The sequence below is a fragment of the Candoia aspera genome, chromosome 7 (assembly GCF_035149785.1).
Source record: "Candoia aspera isolate rCanAsp1 chromosome 7, rCanAsp1.hap2, whole genome shotgun sequence".
NCBI classification, from domain to species: domain Eukaryota; kingdom Metazoa; phylum Chordata; class Lepidosauria; order Squamata; family Boidae; genus Candoia; species Candoia aspera.
The window spans coordinates 16,867,547-16,885,476 of record NC_086159.1 but is presented as its reverse complement, the minus strand read 5'-3'; the positions used below and the strand labels follow the sequence as shown (position 1 = coordinate 16,885,476).

The 17,930-nt window shown below is 41.4% G+C and overlaps 1 protein-coding gene across 1 annotated transcript in view; it reads right to left on the bottom strand.

Moving 5' to 3' along the window:
• The window catches only part of LOC134501662 (sodium- and chloride-dependent betaine transporter-like), a 57,678-nt gene that overhangs the window by 30,550 nt on the left and 9,198 nt on the right, over nucleotides 1-17,930 (bottom strand). The window contains exons 2-6 of the mRNA XM_063309575.1: nucleotides 16,930-17,141; nucleotides 11,860-11,994; nucleotides 8,555-8,695; nucleotides 5,474-5,552; nucleotides 3,814-3,946 (exon numbers count right to left, since the gene is read on the bottom strand). Coding sequence (XP_063165645.1) covers nucleotides 3,814-3,946; nucleotides 5,474-5,552; nucleotides 8,555-8,695; nucleotides 11,860-11,994; nucleotides 16,930-17,137 — 696 coding nt within the window. The 5' untranslated portion in view covers nucleotides 17,138-17,141. The remainder of the gene's footprint in view (nucleotides 1-3,813; nucleotides 3,947-5,473; nucleotides 5,553-8,554; nucleotides 8,696-11,859; nucleotides 11,995-16,929; nucleotides 17,142-17,930) is intronic.

Here is a 17,930-nt window from a genome sequence, read left to right as displayed (position 1 = left end):
AGGCACCCTATTTGATGTGATCATCAAAGGAAGTCCTAGGAGTGTTATGAAGTTACTTGGTTGTCCAAGTCAGAATCAGAAGGAAATGGTGGTGGCACCTATTTTGCAGCTTTCTCAGTTATTAGGCCAGTTATATATCCTAAATGATATTGATCATGTAGGAAATACCTCTGAACTTAGGAAGATGTGTAAATCACAGTGAGCAAGGAAGGTAGTATATGTTCCAGGATTCCCATACATTTGTTAGACTGGTAGGCAAGTGCTTGGTGTTGGAGGACTGCTGTTACAACAGCAATGGCTGCTGGATTCTGGGCTGGAAGAGGTCCTGGAGCTGCATGTTGTGACAAATTCTCTTCCACTTGCTGGGCTAGGTAAGTCATTGTATGGACTAATTGTTCCATCTGTGCCATCACATTGTAGTGACACTGGAGCAAGGCATTACTGACTTGATCTACTATCTGTGGCATTTTGATAAGAATCGTAGACATCATTTAAAACCTGGGGTCAGGACATAATGTCTGTTCCCATAGTGTTGGGAATAAGAGTAGTAGATATGGAGGCATGGCTTGATTTAATATTTTTCAAATACTCAACTCCCACCCCCACCTCCAATCCCTGCACTTAGTAGCTAGCTAACAGCAGAACTTTCATGGACTCAGTACAGATAGATGAACGCTATTACAAACTCAAAGGAGCCATATCTACACCGACTGCCAAATACAGGGGTAGCTATGTACTTATGAATACATGTGTGTGGATGTGTATTAGTGTGTGTGTGTGTGAGTGTGCATGTGTATGTGTGTGTGTGTACACACATGCGCGCACACATGCACACACAGGGTTTAAATCCTAGGTTTCTTTCTTTCCTTTCATAGTAACAAACTGCTGCTTCCTTTTTCAATCTGGAATGTAGTGCTGCATTTGCATAATGTTGTGTCTAATTTGTGGCTCTTAGCTTCCTATCCTATAAGCTTCAATCCTCACAGCAGTCCTTCTTCTTATGCTAATTTGGCTATAATTAGCCAAAAGGTTGACAACCTTAAAGCTACAAGATTTTGGCCACAAAATCCAGACAGCCATTAGATGACAGCAGATCGGTGGTCTTTCCTGCAATCAAGTGGGCATCCAGAGGTTTGCATCCTAAATCTGATAGCCTTAGCCATTCTGCATTATACATATTACACTGGTTGAATGGAGCCACTCGTCCATCAGACTTAGTCAGCTTGGCACCTCCTGCTGTGCTGTCTGGAACTCCCAGAATTCCAAACCAGGACAGAAAAAGACTGGAAATTCTGGGAGTTTTTATTCAACATATCAGGAGGACACCAGGTGAGGGAATACTGCCTTATCTTTTGACCCAAGCTGCACAAATAGTAACTGTGTCCTGAAGGTGGAAAAGATGAGATCACTTACAGTTTTTAACAACTCTCCCTCCTATGCTCAGACTGATCTGTCTATATTTAGCCTGTAGATCATCAACAGCTTTTTCAGGGACTGGGGCCATTCTGATATGCATATTCATTCCTTTACACCCCATTGGGTTTGATGCCTTGGCCTTTGCTTTAGGAAAGCCTACATTAGCATAAGTATAGTTATCAATAGCACCTATTGGACAGTGTCTGTGATGAACACCGTATTTTGCCTGCTCTAAGGTTGAGGCACTTTTCAAGCAGTGTGCTCCTCAGCCTTCTCTTCCCCACATAATTCGACACTGGTCTCTGCTCACAGGAGATTTGCAGATTAGAGTAAGGAGAAGCAAGGAATAAAAGTTAACAAGAACAACAATAATTCAGCACATTTCAAATAATAAACAAGTGAGTGAGTGAATAGACTTTGCCATGTCAAGGTCTCTCTTTGTCCTTCCTAAAGAAATAGCATAATCTACTTCAAATTATGGTAATGCAGCAGCTTGTGTTTCCTGGCCCAGAGCAAGAGCATGATGGGAACTGACAGAGTGGTGAAATGCCCACTGTTGTAACAGCAGTAAATGATGCAAGCACATTTTGAAATCCATATACTGATCTGTGTGTTCTCCTAGAATCAATAAAGGCATGTAATTTTCCTTGAATAGTATTCATTTGCATTCTGAATTCTCTTAATTCAATGTAACATTAATGCAATGCTAATTTAATCAAACTGATGTTTTCTATTACCACTGCATCCTATAATGTAAGTAGCCAAGTGGGAATATATTTACATTCCACACTATGTGTTTTGGCTTTCAATTAAGGAATACCACTTAATTCTTGAGCCTGCCTTGTCTGATTTATACTCCCCATTTCTACCCTGGCAAATACCAAAGTGCCTAACAAAAATGTTAAATGAAATTGAATATTAAAAGTTAAAAACACAGATTAATATGAATAATAATGTAATAATTAAAAGTTGGTAAAGAGCTGTGTCTTTGCAGATTTTTTAAATGTTAGAAAAGTAGAGACCAAATGCAATTTCCAAGAAATGTGTTCCATAGACTGGGGGCAATGCAAGAGAAGACTCCTGTTTCTCCAGTTTGCCAAAATGATGGACCTCTGGCAATGGGGACATTGTCAAAAAAGGGTCAGACACTTTCCTAACTGCAAATGTGTTCCTTACTGTTTATGGCTTTAAAAGTTAATACCAACAACTTAAATTGTGCCTAGTAGGAATTGGCAACCAATGCCAGTCAGGCATTTACTCGCAGCATAGCTGCTGCATTTTGCACCAACTGCAACTTCCAGATACTTTTCAAAGGTAGACCCATGTAGTCAATGTGTAGTAGTCAAGTTGGGATGTAACCAAAGCATGGACAAATATTGCCAAAACCAATAAGTTCAAATCCAGTTTCCTATTTATCTACAATACCTTGATCTTGTCTAAATTTAATGTCAGTTTGTTCTCCCTCATCCCTCATCTCCCTCACATTCAAAAGTACTGAATGCTTCACTGAAATTGGATGGAATGATGTAATATTCCAGATGACCTCCTCCAGCAGTTTTATGTAGATGTAGGACACCAGAGGTCAACAGTCTAAGGATTGAATAGTAGACTCCCAACAGTACTTTTAGAAAGGGCCCAACAGGAAGGACAGGAACCATTGTAAAGAGTGTCCCTCAAGTCCAATCCCACAGATGGTCCAGACTTACCATCAGCAATAGTAAATTTCTAATGTTGGCTACTTTAATGGTTCTGGGAAGTCCAGAAGCAGGAGTTCTCTTCTGCCCCTGCTTCCCAGCAACTGGTGAAACCTGGAACATGATGGTTCTACAGGAATTGTACAAAGGTTGCACATTTGATATCTCAAATGCTGGTATACGTGCCATCCATGAATTTGCCTATTTAATAACCATTGTTACCTCCTATCACAAGAATTCCCATAAGTGAATGCAATTCTTGAAATGAATGTAGATCTAAGCTACGGTTCTTTGATAGGACAATATGAATCAACTATAGTCTAGATCAATTTTCCTACCTGGAGTTGGTCACATACGTTGGATTACAATTCCTATCACTATTTCCCACACCATTGGCTGTGATGGGATTTGTAATCTGAAACATCTGAAGGTGCAAAACTGAGGAAGGTTGATTGTGATGAAACAATTTTTCAAAGTCATTTCTATTACTATTATGGCCTGGGGATTTTTGACCTTTTTCCCACTCCTTGATGCCTTTTTTATTCCCACTAATATGGAATCAAATTCTTTCTAATGTTTCCCCTCCACACAGACATACATGTGTGCCTGTGCACACTTTTATCCTGCTACTCTTTGATGCAAGGAGGCTGACAGGACAGAGCAATGCAACTTAAGCATTAACCAAGCACAGGGTAACTCCTACTTTGCCAGTGGACTTGACTCCTTTCCAGATGCAGAAATAGCACATGATCCAGGCCAGCATGAGGCAGAGAGCCAACTCCCAGCGCACAGTGCCCAGATTGTGAATACCGTCTGTTATTTTCAGCGTTCGCCTCCTGAGAAGACAGATGAAAAGATGAGGAGGTGAGGCATCTTTCTGCCAGCTCCTATTAACCCTTCATACCTGCTTCCTCAACAGCTCTTCCTCACTAAGGATCCTTAGTTTAACTTGGCCATTGCAGGATAGACGTAACAATATCTGTTAGCTCTTCAAGGTAGACAAACAGCACAGACCATGACTACTAACACTACCATTATTGTAAGTTACAGTAACAGAATCTTGCAAGACTGAAATTATTTCTCCCCTCCTTTCCTTTCACTCTCCAGAAAACTAGGGAGGGTCCCTTCTGAAACACTTCCCACGCCCTCTCTCCTTCTGTGGGCTGAGATAGCTTTTGCATGACTGTTTTCTGGGCTGTGGCTCTTCCTCCTTTCTCCCAAGGTCACTCCCACAGACCATTACACTAACTTACCAGAATAGTGAAAGTTCTCATTCTCCTTGTTGTCCTGACTGGCTACAAACTGTATTGTCTTTATTGGTGACCGAGTGTTGGGGGGGAGAGAAAATGTGATGAGGATCCTGATTAGTTTATGGGTAGGCAATGGCGTGTATTTTCCACCCACCTTCATAACATGAAGGCACTTCCCCCAGAAATTAATCAAAGACTAACTAGGTTTGAGTTGGTCATGTGTACATTCCTCCTCAAAGAGTCGGTGGGGATGGGAAGAAGCAGCATAATATTTATACAGTATAGTTGGCTCTATGATTCAACTGGGAAAACTGGTTAATTTTCACCAAAGATCACTGTAAGTTGGTTTAAAACAAACAAGCTGATGCTGTGTGACAAGGTGGGAACATTGGCAGGGAGTTCTGGTGCTAGTATAAACTGCAAGTGTGGAAAGGCCCTAGTCCTCACAACGTATGTTGTTTAGAGCCTACTGCTATTATCATGTCATCATCAAGTTGCCTTCCTGCATTCTGCTTGTTTACATTCTCTTATTAATCCAAATATTTGGCTTTTCTCTCTGCCACTCTCAAAACAGCCTCCTGCCCATCCATCACACTGCAGCTGCAGTAATGTCTGAGCTCAGGAAGAAACAAAGATAAAAATGTGGCAAATAAATAAAGTCTACCAACATTTTGCATGTCTGACAATATTTTAGAGGCTTTCCTTCTGGGATGTTGCTGTCCAGAAGTTTAGGGCAGTAGGAAAGGGGGGAAAAGCAGCCATCAGTTGCAGATGATGCAGGGTGGTCTGCAGTCAAAAAGGCAAGATGGCGGTGATCAAAGCTTCACCTGTTCTTTATGTACCTCATACTGTCACAACTGCCATCTTGACATTTTTTAACCATTCCCTGCAGGCACCCCTGGGACAGGGGATATACATATATGCAATGCCTGCTTTTTCCGTAGGCATTGCATATAGGTATATGCAGAGTTGAGGATGAACCCCATGTTTTCTCCACCTGGAGACAGTGATCCTTTGAATTTCCTTTCCTCTGAACTTCACCAAGGCTAGATCGACACATAGACCCTCTGAATCCTAGGGAAGAAAAATAAACTGAGCAACTGGAATACTTACTCCCAGAATTCGATAACTGGAGAGGTGGCATTAGTATTATTCCCAGGATAGGAGGCATTCAGAAAGTCCACACAGTATTCTGCCAAGAGAGAATGAGAGAGAGTGGGAAGAGTGGGAAGAGATCCTGAAGGTCATCTGGTCCAACCCAATAATCCATGCAGATCTACAGTGTGTTTACCTCCGTTCAGGATCCAGACTTTGCGGAAATACTTTTTAGCAAAATAAAAGTTTCTGCTCTGAGAAAAACGACTCCGTGAAAGAGCCCAAGGCTTTGTTAAAACATCCATCCCTCCTTTTATTGGATTCCTCCCTGTCTGGGGCTCCCAAATGACATGGCAGCTTCTCACACACATATGAAATCCAGATGTCTGCGGAATGCAGATTGTTATCAAGTCATGCCGACTGTTGTAATTTAGGATTGCAGACCCACACTCGTTCTTTTCTCTTCACTTTTGCCTCTCTGTGAGCATCCAGGCCCCCACATCCCCTTCCGTGTGCACAGCTGCCCCAGAGAGCCATTCGTAAAACGCCTAGAGAAAGAGTGAGCCATCAAGGCATCTAGGAAGGTTAGACCAATACAAGATGACAGGATAGTATGGAAAAAGTGTAACATAGTGTAGAGAAGAAAAAGCAGGAGAAAGGTCGTAAAGCACAGAATGGGAAGCCATGGCATGTTCTGGTTTTAATTGTGTGCCTTGCCTTTAAGGGGCTTGGAAGTGTAAACCAGTGGGAAGGACTAAGTAGCTAACAGGGGAAAGGTTTAGTCTGGGTGTCAACATGCTACATTGCATGGAACTTGCTTCTAATAAACATGGTGTAGTAATCAATTTAGCCAGGCAGATACATGTAGTTATATCACCAGATGTTACTATTTTTGAGAATGAACAATACAGGTTTTATTTCCCTTGGAGAGAAAATTATGTGCCACATAATGTTACAGCTACTGGAATATCAAAAGAGATGGAATTGACATTGGATCAACAGTTTCTATATTGCCAGAGTCAGCCTGTGTTCAGAATGTTAATGGTGTGCCACCTGTCAATCCCAAATGACTAGAAAAACCAAATTTCAGGGATGTTTACCTGTAAAAGTAACTTTTGGGTTATATAGTTCAGCTGCAGTTCATATTGTCATGGGTGGGAGAGATTTGCTGCATGAAACCTGGGGAAATTGGATGGACAGTTTACACCATTATGGTCTGAGCCATTTCTAGGTCCTCCTTCAGAGAATGTAGTTATTGACATTGTAGGCCCTTTGATGGGATTCCAGTGGGTTGCTGTTGTGCTGTAAAGTTGATTGACTATTGTAATAAATGGCCAGAAGTGGCTTCGGCATCACAACCTACCTCAGCAGCGGTTACTGAATTTTGTTCTATTGTCTTTAGTAGGGAAGGAGATCCTAGAGTTAGTCTCTAATAATGGGATTCAATTTATTTATGAAAATGTTTAGCAGAGCATAAAATTACACAGAGGAGGACATCAGTGTATTACCCTCAAGCAAATGGGAGAACAAGAGGTTTGAGAGATTCAACAGAATACTGAAAGATAGCTTACTTACAGCAAAGTTAGAAGGAAAAAGGTAGAAAAACTTGATTATGGAATGTTGGCAGCTATAGGCCATTCAGTAACACAGAGAAGTATTGCATGGAAGAAGGGGCATCAAAAAGGCAAGATGGTGGAAGCATCATGATGCAAGCCCTTCCCTACACATACACAGTCACACGCGCACGCACACACACATGGATACCAGCACAGGGAAGAGTGAGACATAGTAATATGAATGTGGCTGGATCAGAAGATCAAGACCAGATGTTAACTTAGAAGGACATATGAAGAAAACAGTGGAAAAGACACAAGATAAATTTTAAAAATATATAGGCCAGGGTGCTGGGGCTAAGGGTTAGAAATATAAATGCATTTGATGTGTAAGAGAATAAAAAACAGGGATAAGGGCTAAAGGAGATAGCAGATTTACATCCCTTTGCAATTTTTTAAAAAAAGAAATGGGCTTCATATTTATAAACTATTGGATGGGTGGGCGTAGAATGCTTCCCACCTTGCTCTGAAATAGGGGTGTCTTCAGGTAAACAAGGTATGGGTCTCCAATTGCATGATTGTGGCTGCCATCTTGACTTTTGACACAAATCCCCTGTGTGGACATCTGTGCCCTGATAATTAAAGAAGAGGGAAATAGTGTGCAGGCAGCCTTCGACTGTGTAGTATTAGCCCCAGGTTGACAAGCCAAATCAGAAAAGCTTCATAGGAGGTGAGTTTGAACAAAATCAATTAGAAACTGAGGCTGAAAGATGGCCAGTCCAAACAAGACGTCTGCCAGTTCAGACAAAAGATCATGTTATGTAAAAGCTGAGTAATGCGATGTTATGAGGGAGAGGAATGTACCTTCTGCCTTAATGAACTTGGAAGAGTAAGCCAGCAGGAAGGAGAGAGTAGCCAAAAAGGAGGTTTGGATGTTGGTGTACTACGCTGTGAGGGAGCTGAAGCTGATAAACGTTGTGTGAGGTTTATTACTGCCTAGAGGAGACAACAGAAGCATGGAGGAATACATAATCTTGCATACCATCCCCAAAATGTCTTTGTTTGTAGATATTGTAAATGCTAGGACTGAGCCTTACTTCCAGTGGTGCCATCAAGGTAGGACTTAGGACATAACCCCACTGTTATGACACTAAATCCGGGGTCTAAAATTATCTAACCGCACTGCTGCCTCCTAGAGATGTGTGACAAAAAGGCTGCCTACAGAACAGGAACAGAAGGCGGTGTCTTCAGTGAGACAAAAACATAAAACATCTGGTTGTAGGAATAGCCACAATTTTAAATGGTCTTTTCACATAAGGAATTTGTTTTCTAAATGAAAGAATGCCACAGTTGTTCGATTTCAGGAAGTTCACACCCCACATACTATATGTAACTTATTTACTGAGTCAGAGAAAGAAAACATAACATGATTCACTTGATATCATAAGTGCATGCTGTCTTGTTACTCAAAGCCAGTAGATTTACTATTATTGTGGTGGTGGCTGTTTGCTGCAGTGAGTTGCAGGCATGGATATTCATGACCTACCTGAATTCCAGTAATTATTGCAATTGGCCCAGGGTAATACAGCTGAGAAGGAGTTAAAGAGGTAAAACAGGGCCCAAGACAGAATGACAATGTAATAAATATTCAGATAAGATTCAATCACTTGTGAAGCATATCCAATTCCTGAATAAAAGAGAAAAAATAGGTAAGAATTAAATTAGGAAATGGGAAATGGGCAACTGGCCTTGATTCAATGAGCGTTGATTAGAGCTTAGATAGAGTCTTGGTCATTCTTAAAAATAGGACTGTACATAAGCTGTATTTGCATAAAACACCAATAAATGGGTAACTGAACTGTGATTTGCTCAAGTACCACTTTTCTGGGTTCACATGTCACACTGAACCACCATCTATTAGCAATATTAGCTACATTTGTATAATATGCTAGCTAAAAACAATAGCCGTTGGACAGCATCCAAGAGACAATAAGATTCTTCCAACTTCCCATACAAGGTCAAAGGTAGGAAAAGGAGGAGGAGGAGGAGGAGGAGGAGGAACAACCAAACATTGATTTTGACAACCTCCTTGTTATGAATCTTTGGAGGCAAAAAGCAGCACAGAAAGAGCAATTTTTATTTTAAATATGGTCCACTGCAAATGAAATTGTTAGATTGAGCACGCCTGATGAAATATGTATTTATCATCATGTGCAGTTTGGCCTTTAAATTGGACATGCATCATAGGCAAAACATAGTTGTTTGGAATATGTACAATAGAAAACCTGTGAGATGATCTGACTCTTTTTTACTGACGTTTCCAGATGCTAACAATATACATGAGAAAAAATGGAAAACTCAGGAGAGAACTAGCGGAATGGGTCTGTGCAATGTAAACTATGGGGTGAGAGCTGTACTTTCGCACTGTTTCATTGTACCATCAACCTGCCCCACCTTTACTGTAGGCCTGCAGTTTAGGGTGCAGGGAATTAGGGACCTTGCACTCTTAATCTTTGCCCCACCCTAATTTTTAAGCTGTCTTAAAAAGACCGGAATAGCTTCTTCCTACTTGCCTTGGTTCTTCCTCCACCACCACTCCAAATCTTTAGGCTGGCTGTAGGCTTGGCTTAGCAAAAAAATAAATAAATTCTGCAATGAAGCAGCAATGTTTCCATCAGAACATCTTTCAGTCACCATAGTCAGAAACACCACTTTCAGTCTGGCAGTATAGGTTTGGGGGGATAACTGTCATAATTTGTGCTTTGTTTGGGCCAAGATGCATCAAATAGGTAAAGGATTTTTTTAAAAACCCATCAAAATCTTGCTTTTCAGATTTTCCTTAAAGATAAAGTTGTCTGCAGAGCAAAGCATGTAAGCTAATGCACAATTTATGATAAAGTTATATCAACTTTGTCTGTATTCTATTTGCTGACATCCTTACATGCAGTTGCTCTCATTAGACAAGTTCTAATTGATAAGATTATCTGCTTTTCTATTTCTGCCAACCCCTCTCATTTTGCTGCATGAGATAAACCCAATGAGCACCCTCTCATCCCATTTGCAGAAGCGGATTGGGACTGGCCTTTGAATCGTATTCAACACAGGTTGTGATCCTTCATCACATCTGGAGAACAGCAGGTGACTTAAGGAATGCAGAACTGGCTGAGTAGCAAAAATAGGAGAATGGAGGAGGAGAGCTGGGAAGTTCTACCTGGTCCATTACTACAAGAAGAGTTAGCCGGTGAAGAGGGTGGAGGAGGAGCTCACTACTTAGCTATGTGCCACTGCAGTACAAATCAGGCTGTATGGTGGGTGGCATACCATCAGTCACTACAACATCACCCAAAATGAATGGAAATCTCACTGGCAGTAACTGCCCAATTCCATCTCTGTTCCACCTCACTGTACATAAAGATAGAACCAGTCTTGTCCCTAACACGGCCTTGATCAAAAAGCCCCTATTTACAGTATAACATGATTCAGAATGTTCTCCTGTATTGGATGAGCTGAATACAAAGAACAGCTAACCTCTTCTTTGTTATCTGTGAGTAACAAATAAGGCTGGGTTTTGCCTTTATTAAACAGCTGCTGTTAACCAAAGCCTGTTCCACCCCATGCAGCAGAAATTAAACCAGTGTTTCTCAACCTTGGCAACTTTAAGATGTGTTGACTTCAGCCAGCTTTCTGGGGAATTCTGGGAGTTGAAGTCCACACATCTTAAAGTTGCCAAGGTTGAGAAACACCGAATTAGACTAATGGGGATTGTGACTTCTACCCCCTGATTTTCTTCCTGCAAGAATCACCCTATGAGGTACTAGGGCTGAGAGAGAGAGCGACTGGTTCCAAGCCATCCAGTATGCTTCATACTGGAGATGGATTTTAATCCTTCAGTCTTATTCTGGGAATATCATCTGTATCTGCTGTTCCCAAGATATATTCTCTAGTGCATTCAATTTTATTCCTATTTTCCTCAGACCATTTGCCAAGCTGCTTCAGTGGTGGAAACTGTGGTCCAACACATCTGCAAAGCACCATGCATGAAACTTGGGTATGCGACAGATGATTAAAATTGACATTTCCCATCTGCAGACTGAAATTATGCAGATTAGCTGTGTTTGAACAACCCACTCACACAACTGACTGGTGCTGACTGAGACATTGATTTGTAAACTAACCATATACTCTGGGATTGTGCAACCCACTATGCTAAAATGTGTTAAGCTAGTCCATGGTTTGAACGGAGCCAAGAGTCTTCTCTGCTGGGCAGGGGGGCAGGCTCTGATTTGCCGGTGGGCCAGAAGGAACAGAACTCAGTGGATAATTACCATAAATAAAATCTAACTCCTGCAACAGAGGATTAACCTCTACCCAAAAGGTTTTCAACATCCAGATGCTCCTTGAAAAAGATGCCTTCACAAATCTATCCAAGTCCATAGTTTGTTTTGCTCCCACTTTCATCTAAATCCCATCTCTGGACACATTTACAAGTAACCACTGGCCTAGTTTTTTGTTTTGATTCCAGGCCTCTTTTCTAAGAATCTGCCCTTTACTTTATCCAGCATACTGGATGGGTTCCAGCTCCACTGCATGCCTTGTCCCCGTTCCTCCAATCTGGTCATTTCTTTAGCTCTCTCTCTTTTGGTTGCTTATGCAATACGAATTCTACCTCCAGTAGAGAATCTCAGGATGACTCACACTTTTATCTTTGAGGGTAGGATGAAACAGGTGCACTGTCAGCATTTGGCCCTCTGCCATGCCCTGTGGCTGGGAAGCTCAGAGGGAATTAGATCAAAAGGTACACCAAGTACTTGGTGGAAAGTTACCAGGATTTTTGTTGTACAACCAATGTACCTTCAAAGATAGGGCAGATCTTTCTCCAGGCAGTGATTCCTCCTTGACTAGTGTATTGCCCCAAGGCTGTCTCCAGGAGGAAGACTGGAATTCCACAGGTAAAGAGAAAGATGGCATATGGAATTAAGAAGGCACCTGTTGGCAAAGGAAAGGGAGGAGTTGTTGGTGGAGCAAATTTGATTGTTAAATGTGCTTTCAAGAAGAAAAAGAAGAACATCTCACATTAGGGCGATTATGCACATTTTGTACTAAGGTTTTGCAGCACTTTGAATTTCTTTCCCAAAAGGTATTTAAGAGCCTGTGGACCACAAATGTAGCAATTGTTTGCAGCTTTTTCAAGCATACCTGCTTTCCCGCATTATTATGCAACTAGGAAATCTGCTGCAAGATTCTTCCAAAACCCCTTTTGGGGAAATGCATCTGAAGCACTGCATACCCTTATGTGACACAAATACCTGTATTAGACCAAGCATAGGCAACCCAAGGCATTCTATATATTGCTGAATTGCAATACTGATCTTCCTTCAAAGGTGGTCATGCTTCCTAAGGATACCGGTAGTTATCGTTCATCAGCTTCTGGAATATCACTTGCTGTTTATCACTAAATCAGATCGTAATAAAACCACTTGAGAAAGGAGGAAATAATGAGAACATAGAAACAGTAAGAAGAGTCAAAGGCCAGGGATTATTCAGACTGCAATCCAACCAGTTGAGGAAGACTGTGTTATAGAATCAAGAAGGCATTAAATTATTACAGTGTAGGGCTACCATATCTGGCCTGCAAAAAGCTAGAAATTTCTGTATCTCTTTGCTGCTGTTCAGTGGCCTTCTGGATTTTAGCAGCTCAGAAATGGTGGTCTTAATATTAAGAGTTCTCCACAAAGAGAAAACTCAAAGGCTGCAAGCATTTTAGCCAAAGTGTGATTCCCTGGGAACCAGGCCATATGAGGCTTATAATGTCTTTGTGATGCATGGTTTATTTAGACATAATCCACAAACTGAACATAAGTGGGAGTCAACCTCATTAATATCCTGGCAGATTCTTTCAGCTGACTGGAGATTGCTGGTCTCATTCATGGGGCCCTCTTTTTCTCCATTAGTATTGAACAGCAAACTTCCCACCAAGCTTAACTAATAAGTATGGCTACCTAAATAAAGAAAGTGTTTTGTATTCTAGCCTACCTCACATACTGGGCATTCAGTCACATCTCAGAAGAACATCACTGAACTGGAAATGGTACGGAAAAGGTCACCCCAAAGTAGGCAAAACAACTTCCTTCTGGTAAAAGACTACATTAGGACTTTTTTAATTTCAAGGTGATAGTGAAGGGACATAGTATACGCATTCAATGCCATGCAGGGTACATAGAAAGCAAATGAACTTGGTGGATCTTTGGACCTGAGAATGCTGAAACAACCCTTTGTCTAAGTCAAATGTACTCTTTTCATTTATTATCTTATCAGTGCAACCTCTGTGCAAATTGCTTCCCAACTCTATAAAAGTTGATTGAAAGTAGAATCATGCAGCGCCACAACTGGGGTGGGGGGCAACCGGGACATATGCCTCGGGCGCCATGCTGGTGGGGTTCCAAAATGAGCACTGGGGGGGTGCCAAAATGAGTGCTGGGGGGTGTCAAAATGGGCATGGTATCCATTTTTGCCCCGGGTGACACAGACCCTAGTTGCAGCCCTGGAATCATGTAAGCCATCAGCAGTGGCTTTTTAGTAGTCCATCCGTTGATTCAAGAACTTCCCATTCAGCTCCTTTATTGGAATGTCAAAAATTGGAGTGGGCACCATTGAAGTGCTGGGTTTTTTTTAAAACAAATCCCAGATATTTCACAATTTTTGCCTGCATTTTTGACCAAGGAAAGAACTGCTGATCAAAATCATCAAGTTTATTTTTGGGGTGTTTCATGCATGACTCTAATCTCTCCATAGACTATTCTTTAAAAATCCATGTAGGTTAGATATAAAGATAAAAATGGGCCTTCTTTCACACTTTAATTCAGTACTTTTCACTATTCTTAAACCACTCGCTTGATATGGAAAATCTGGAAAATAACTGGTTTAAGCTCTGATTATGTATCAGGGTTACACGAATATCAGATCCTAGTTAGCAAGCAAGGCAGTAATAAAAAACTAAATTACCGTTTTCTATTCTGGACACAATGGAAACTCTTAAGAATTTGTGGTCATGCTGAATTTATGAACAAGAGAGATGGAGGGAATATGCAGCACCACAATAGTTCTTGATTTACTAAATCATCTGAGACCCAAAGATTTGGGCCTTTAAGTGAATAGAAACTTGAAATCTTCAGATCTTTCCAAGAGTTTTAGAGAATTTCAAGAACTTGGAGTTTTGGAATGCAAGAAGTTTTTTTCTGTTGTATTCCCTTGGACCTTGCATTCTGCTAACTATCCTAATTTGATCAAATGAATTGTCTCAGTGGTCAACCCATAAGAACCCCACCAAATTAAAAAAAAACAAAGGAAAAGGAAACACATGCTTTGTTCTCTACACTGACCCCATGTTTCCTGGACACATGTCATGAGTAAGGATGGCGAGCAGGGGGCTCCCATCCAGACTGTTAAGCGCATGCGTAGCACTGAGGAATTAGGTAGCCATTCAAAGAGACACAGATCAGGACCGCCTTAATCTTTGGGGTTTATATGGCTGGGTTTTTCCCACGTTTATCCAGTTTGTTAGGATTCCTGTTATGTACAAGCAATAAAACATTAGAGACCAGTTCCTTGTCTCAGCGTGTTTCCTGGCAGTTAGGACACATCTAGCTGTTTGCAATTGTTACACTCTGTTTCCTAGGAAAGCCTTATTTTGCTTCCTATGGCTGTTTGTCTAGTGCCAGCAGAAATAATGCAGACTGAGATGCATTCGCATGATGGATAATTAACTACAAGGCCGCAGCAAGGAGCATTTTCCCCTGGTCTGAGTGCTAATCAGTTTATTTATTTATTTATTTATTTATTTATTTATTTAATTTTATATCCTGCCTATAGTATTTTTATAAATAACTCACATGCTTTTGTCAGTGGCAAACATACCTAATACTCCTTCCTCCTCCTATTTTCCCCACAGCCTCAACCCTGTGAGGTGAGTTGGGCTGAGAGAGAGTGACTGGCCCAAGGTCACCCAGCCAACTTTCAAGCCTAAGGTGGGTCTAGAACTCTCCTACCATGCCTGATTGGCTCTTGGGCTGAGAGAGAATGACTGGCCCAAGGTCACCCAGCCAACTTTCAAGCCTAAGGCGGGTCTAGAACTCTCCTACCACGCCTGATTGGCTCTTGGGCTGAGAGAGAATGACTGGCCCAAGGTCACCCAGCCAGCTTTCATGCCTAAGGCAGGACTAGAACTCTCAGTCTCCTGGTTTCTATAGCCAAAAAGTTCAAAGATAAACATCCTAGCCTGGCTACATTTTGCAAAAACCTACATCAAGTCTGACAAAAGCATGTGGGAAATGTCTTATGGTCTGATGAGACCAAGGTTGAACTGTTTGGCCATACTTCCAAAAAGTATGTTTGGTGCAAAAACAACACTGCGCATTGCCAAAAGTACACCATACCCCCAGTGAAGCACAGTGGTGGCAGCATGATGCTTTGGGACTGTTTTTCTTCAGCTGGAACTGAGGCTGTAGTCAAGGTGGAGGGAATGATGAACAGTTCCAAATAACAGTCAAGTTTGGCACAAAACCTTCAGGCCTCTGCTAAAATGCTGAAGATGAAGAGGAATGTCACCTTTCAACACGACAACACCCCAAAGCATACTTCCAAATAAAAAAAAGAACAGCTTCACCAGAAGAAGATCAAAGTTTTGCAATGGCCCAGCCAGGGCCCAGACCTGAATCCAATTGAAAATCTGTGGGGTGACCTGAAGAGGGCTGTGCCCAGGAGATGCCCTCGCAATCTAGCAGATTTGGGGTGCTTCTGCAAGGAAGAGTGGGCAGAGATTCCCAAGGCAAGATGTGCCATGCTGAGAGGCTCCTACCCCAAAAGACCAAATGCTGTCATGAAATCAAAAGGTGCTTCAACGAAGTATTAGTTTAAGGGTGTGCACACTCGTGCAACCACGTTATTCTAGTTTTTTTTAAATTTTTATTTCCCCTCCTAAAAGATTTCAGTTTGTTTGTCAGTTGAATTGTACAGCTTGTGTGTTATATTAAAGGTGGAAAAAATTCTGAAGTGATTTATCTTGGTCTGATTTTTTTTACATCTCAAAAACCTGGCATCTTAACAGGGGTCTGTAGACTTTTTATTTCCACTGCAAGGGATGGTGCTTGTATTGTGACAATGTGGCACAAGAGCCACAAAGGCTGTTTATGTTTGCTAGACTTACTGTTCCTCCAGGAGATCAAGGGATCATACCTAGCACTTCCTCCTCTGATTTCTCCCACAACAATCCTGTGAGGTGGATTGGACTGGGGGAGATGGACTGGCACGAAGTTAGTCAGTGAACTTTCATAGCTAAGGCTAGTTTGCATCTCCCTATATCTTCCCATTTCCTGAAATACTAAACGAATATCGCTTATACAAAGTAGACTCTTGCCAAGAAGAGTAGATATGTAAAAACCCAGTTAACAGTTGTTACTATCTAATGGTCATAAATATAAATAGGAATATTTATGGCCATTAGATAGTAATGGTCATTGTCCATTGCCGGTTGCATGTTGGTTCTACTTCTTTCCTAGACCAAGGATTCTGGTGCACTTTTAAAACAGAAAGCCTAACATATGGAAGACTGTGCAGATTTGTGATTTTCCTGCTGATAGGGACAAATATGTGGCTCATAAGATTTTGCATTGGCAGCATAAACAATGTGCAAGCAATCTGCCATGCCAAATATGATGAATAGATGTTATCTAATGGTTCACAGGTTTATTATGAGTTGTTCATTGTACATTGTAAATGTACATAGCCAGTTTTATGTTTTAATCTGTATATTGCACATGGTTTGCTAATTTGCAACTTAACATTTGTTTCAAAGCTGTTGCAATAATAAGCAATGGTCACAGGCAAATACATGACACTAAAAAATTATGGATATTGGACACTTACCACCTCCGTTCTTGTAGCAGAGATAAGGAAATCGCCAAACGTTTCCCAAACCAATGATCTCTCCAGCCACAGAAAGCACAAACTCCACTTTGTTGGTCCATTGACCTCTTTCTTCTAGCTCATCCTTCTCCTTCTCTGGTTTTTCCTTTATCTCTGGCACAATCACAGTCCCATTGGGCTCCAAATCCCCAATCCTTTTGTTTCCCATGGCTCTGGAAGGTTGGGAAAGAATGAGAGAAAGGAAGACCACATGATACAAGATATTCATCACCCTGAACATGTATCCAGGAGTACTGAAAGTGACCAAGAAGAAAGCCCATGAACCTGTTTCTTGGAAACTAACAGGGATGACACAAGGCACTTTGCTGCATGAACTAGACTAGCAAATGGTGTCTCCCTTCCCTTCAGTTAAGATTCTGGTCTCCAGGCCTTCAAGCTATTTCAGTGACCTCAGATGGATCTTTTGGTTCTTGATCAAAAAATCCCATAAACCCCTCACTATGAGAGTACAAATATAACACTCACTAATTAGGTAACTGACAATTTACTGGCTTTATATATCAGGCAAAAAACAGTTGCCTAAGGTGTCTGATTCATTTTGCTGAATTGGTCATGCAACTTTCCTTGATTTGGTCCCACCAGATATATTGGAATTCAGTTCCCATAATCCCCCAGCCAGCATGGCTTTCTAGCTAGAGAATCTGAAAGTAGAAATTGTCTTTGAAAATGACTCTGAAGCTGTGGCTGGTTCAGAACTTACTATACAGATCAATACCTATTCTGAGGTTGCTGCATTGGTTGCTAGTAGGCTTCCAGGTCTGAATGAAAATGTTATTGATCACATATGAGCATACAGTGTAGCACTGGGATATGTCAGGAACAGCCTTGCCAAATGGGACTCTGCTCATCCAGTCCAAACATCGAGAGAAGGTCTCCAGGGGGTCCCATTCTCACGGGAGATAACGTGGGGTGTGAGCCAGATACCTTTTGCATCATTAGCC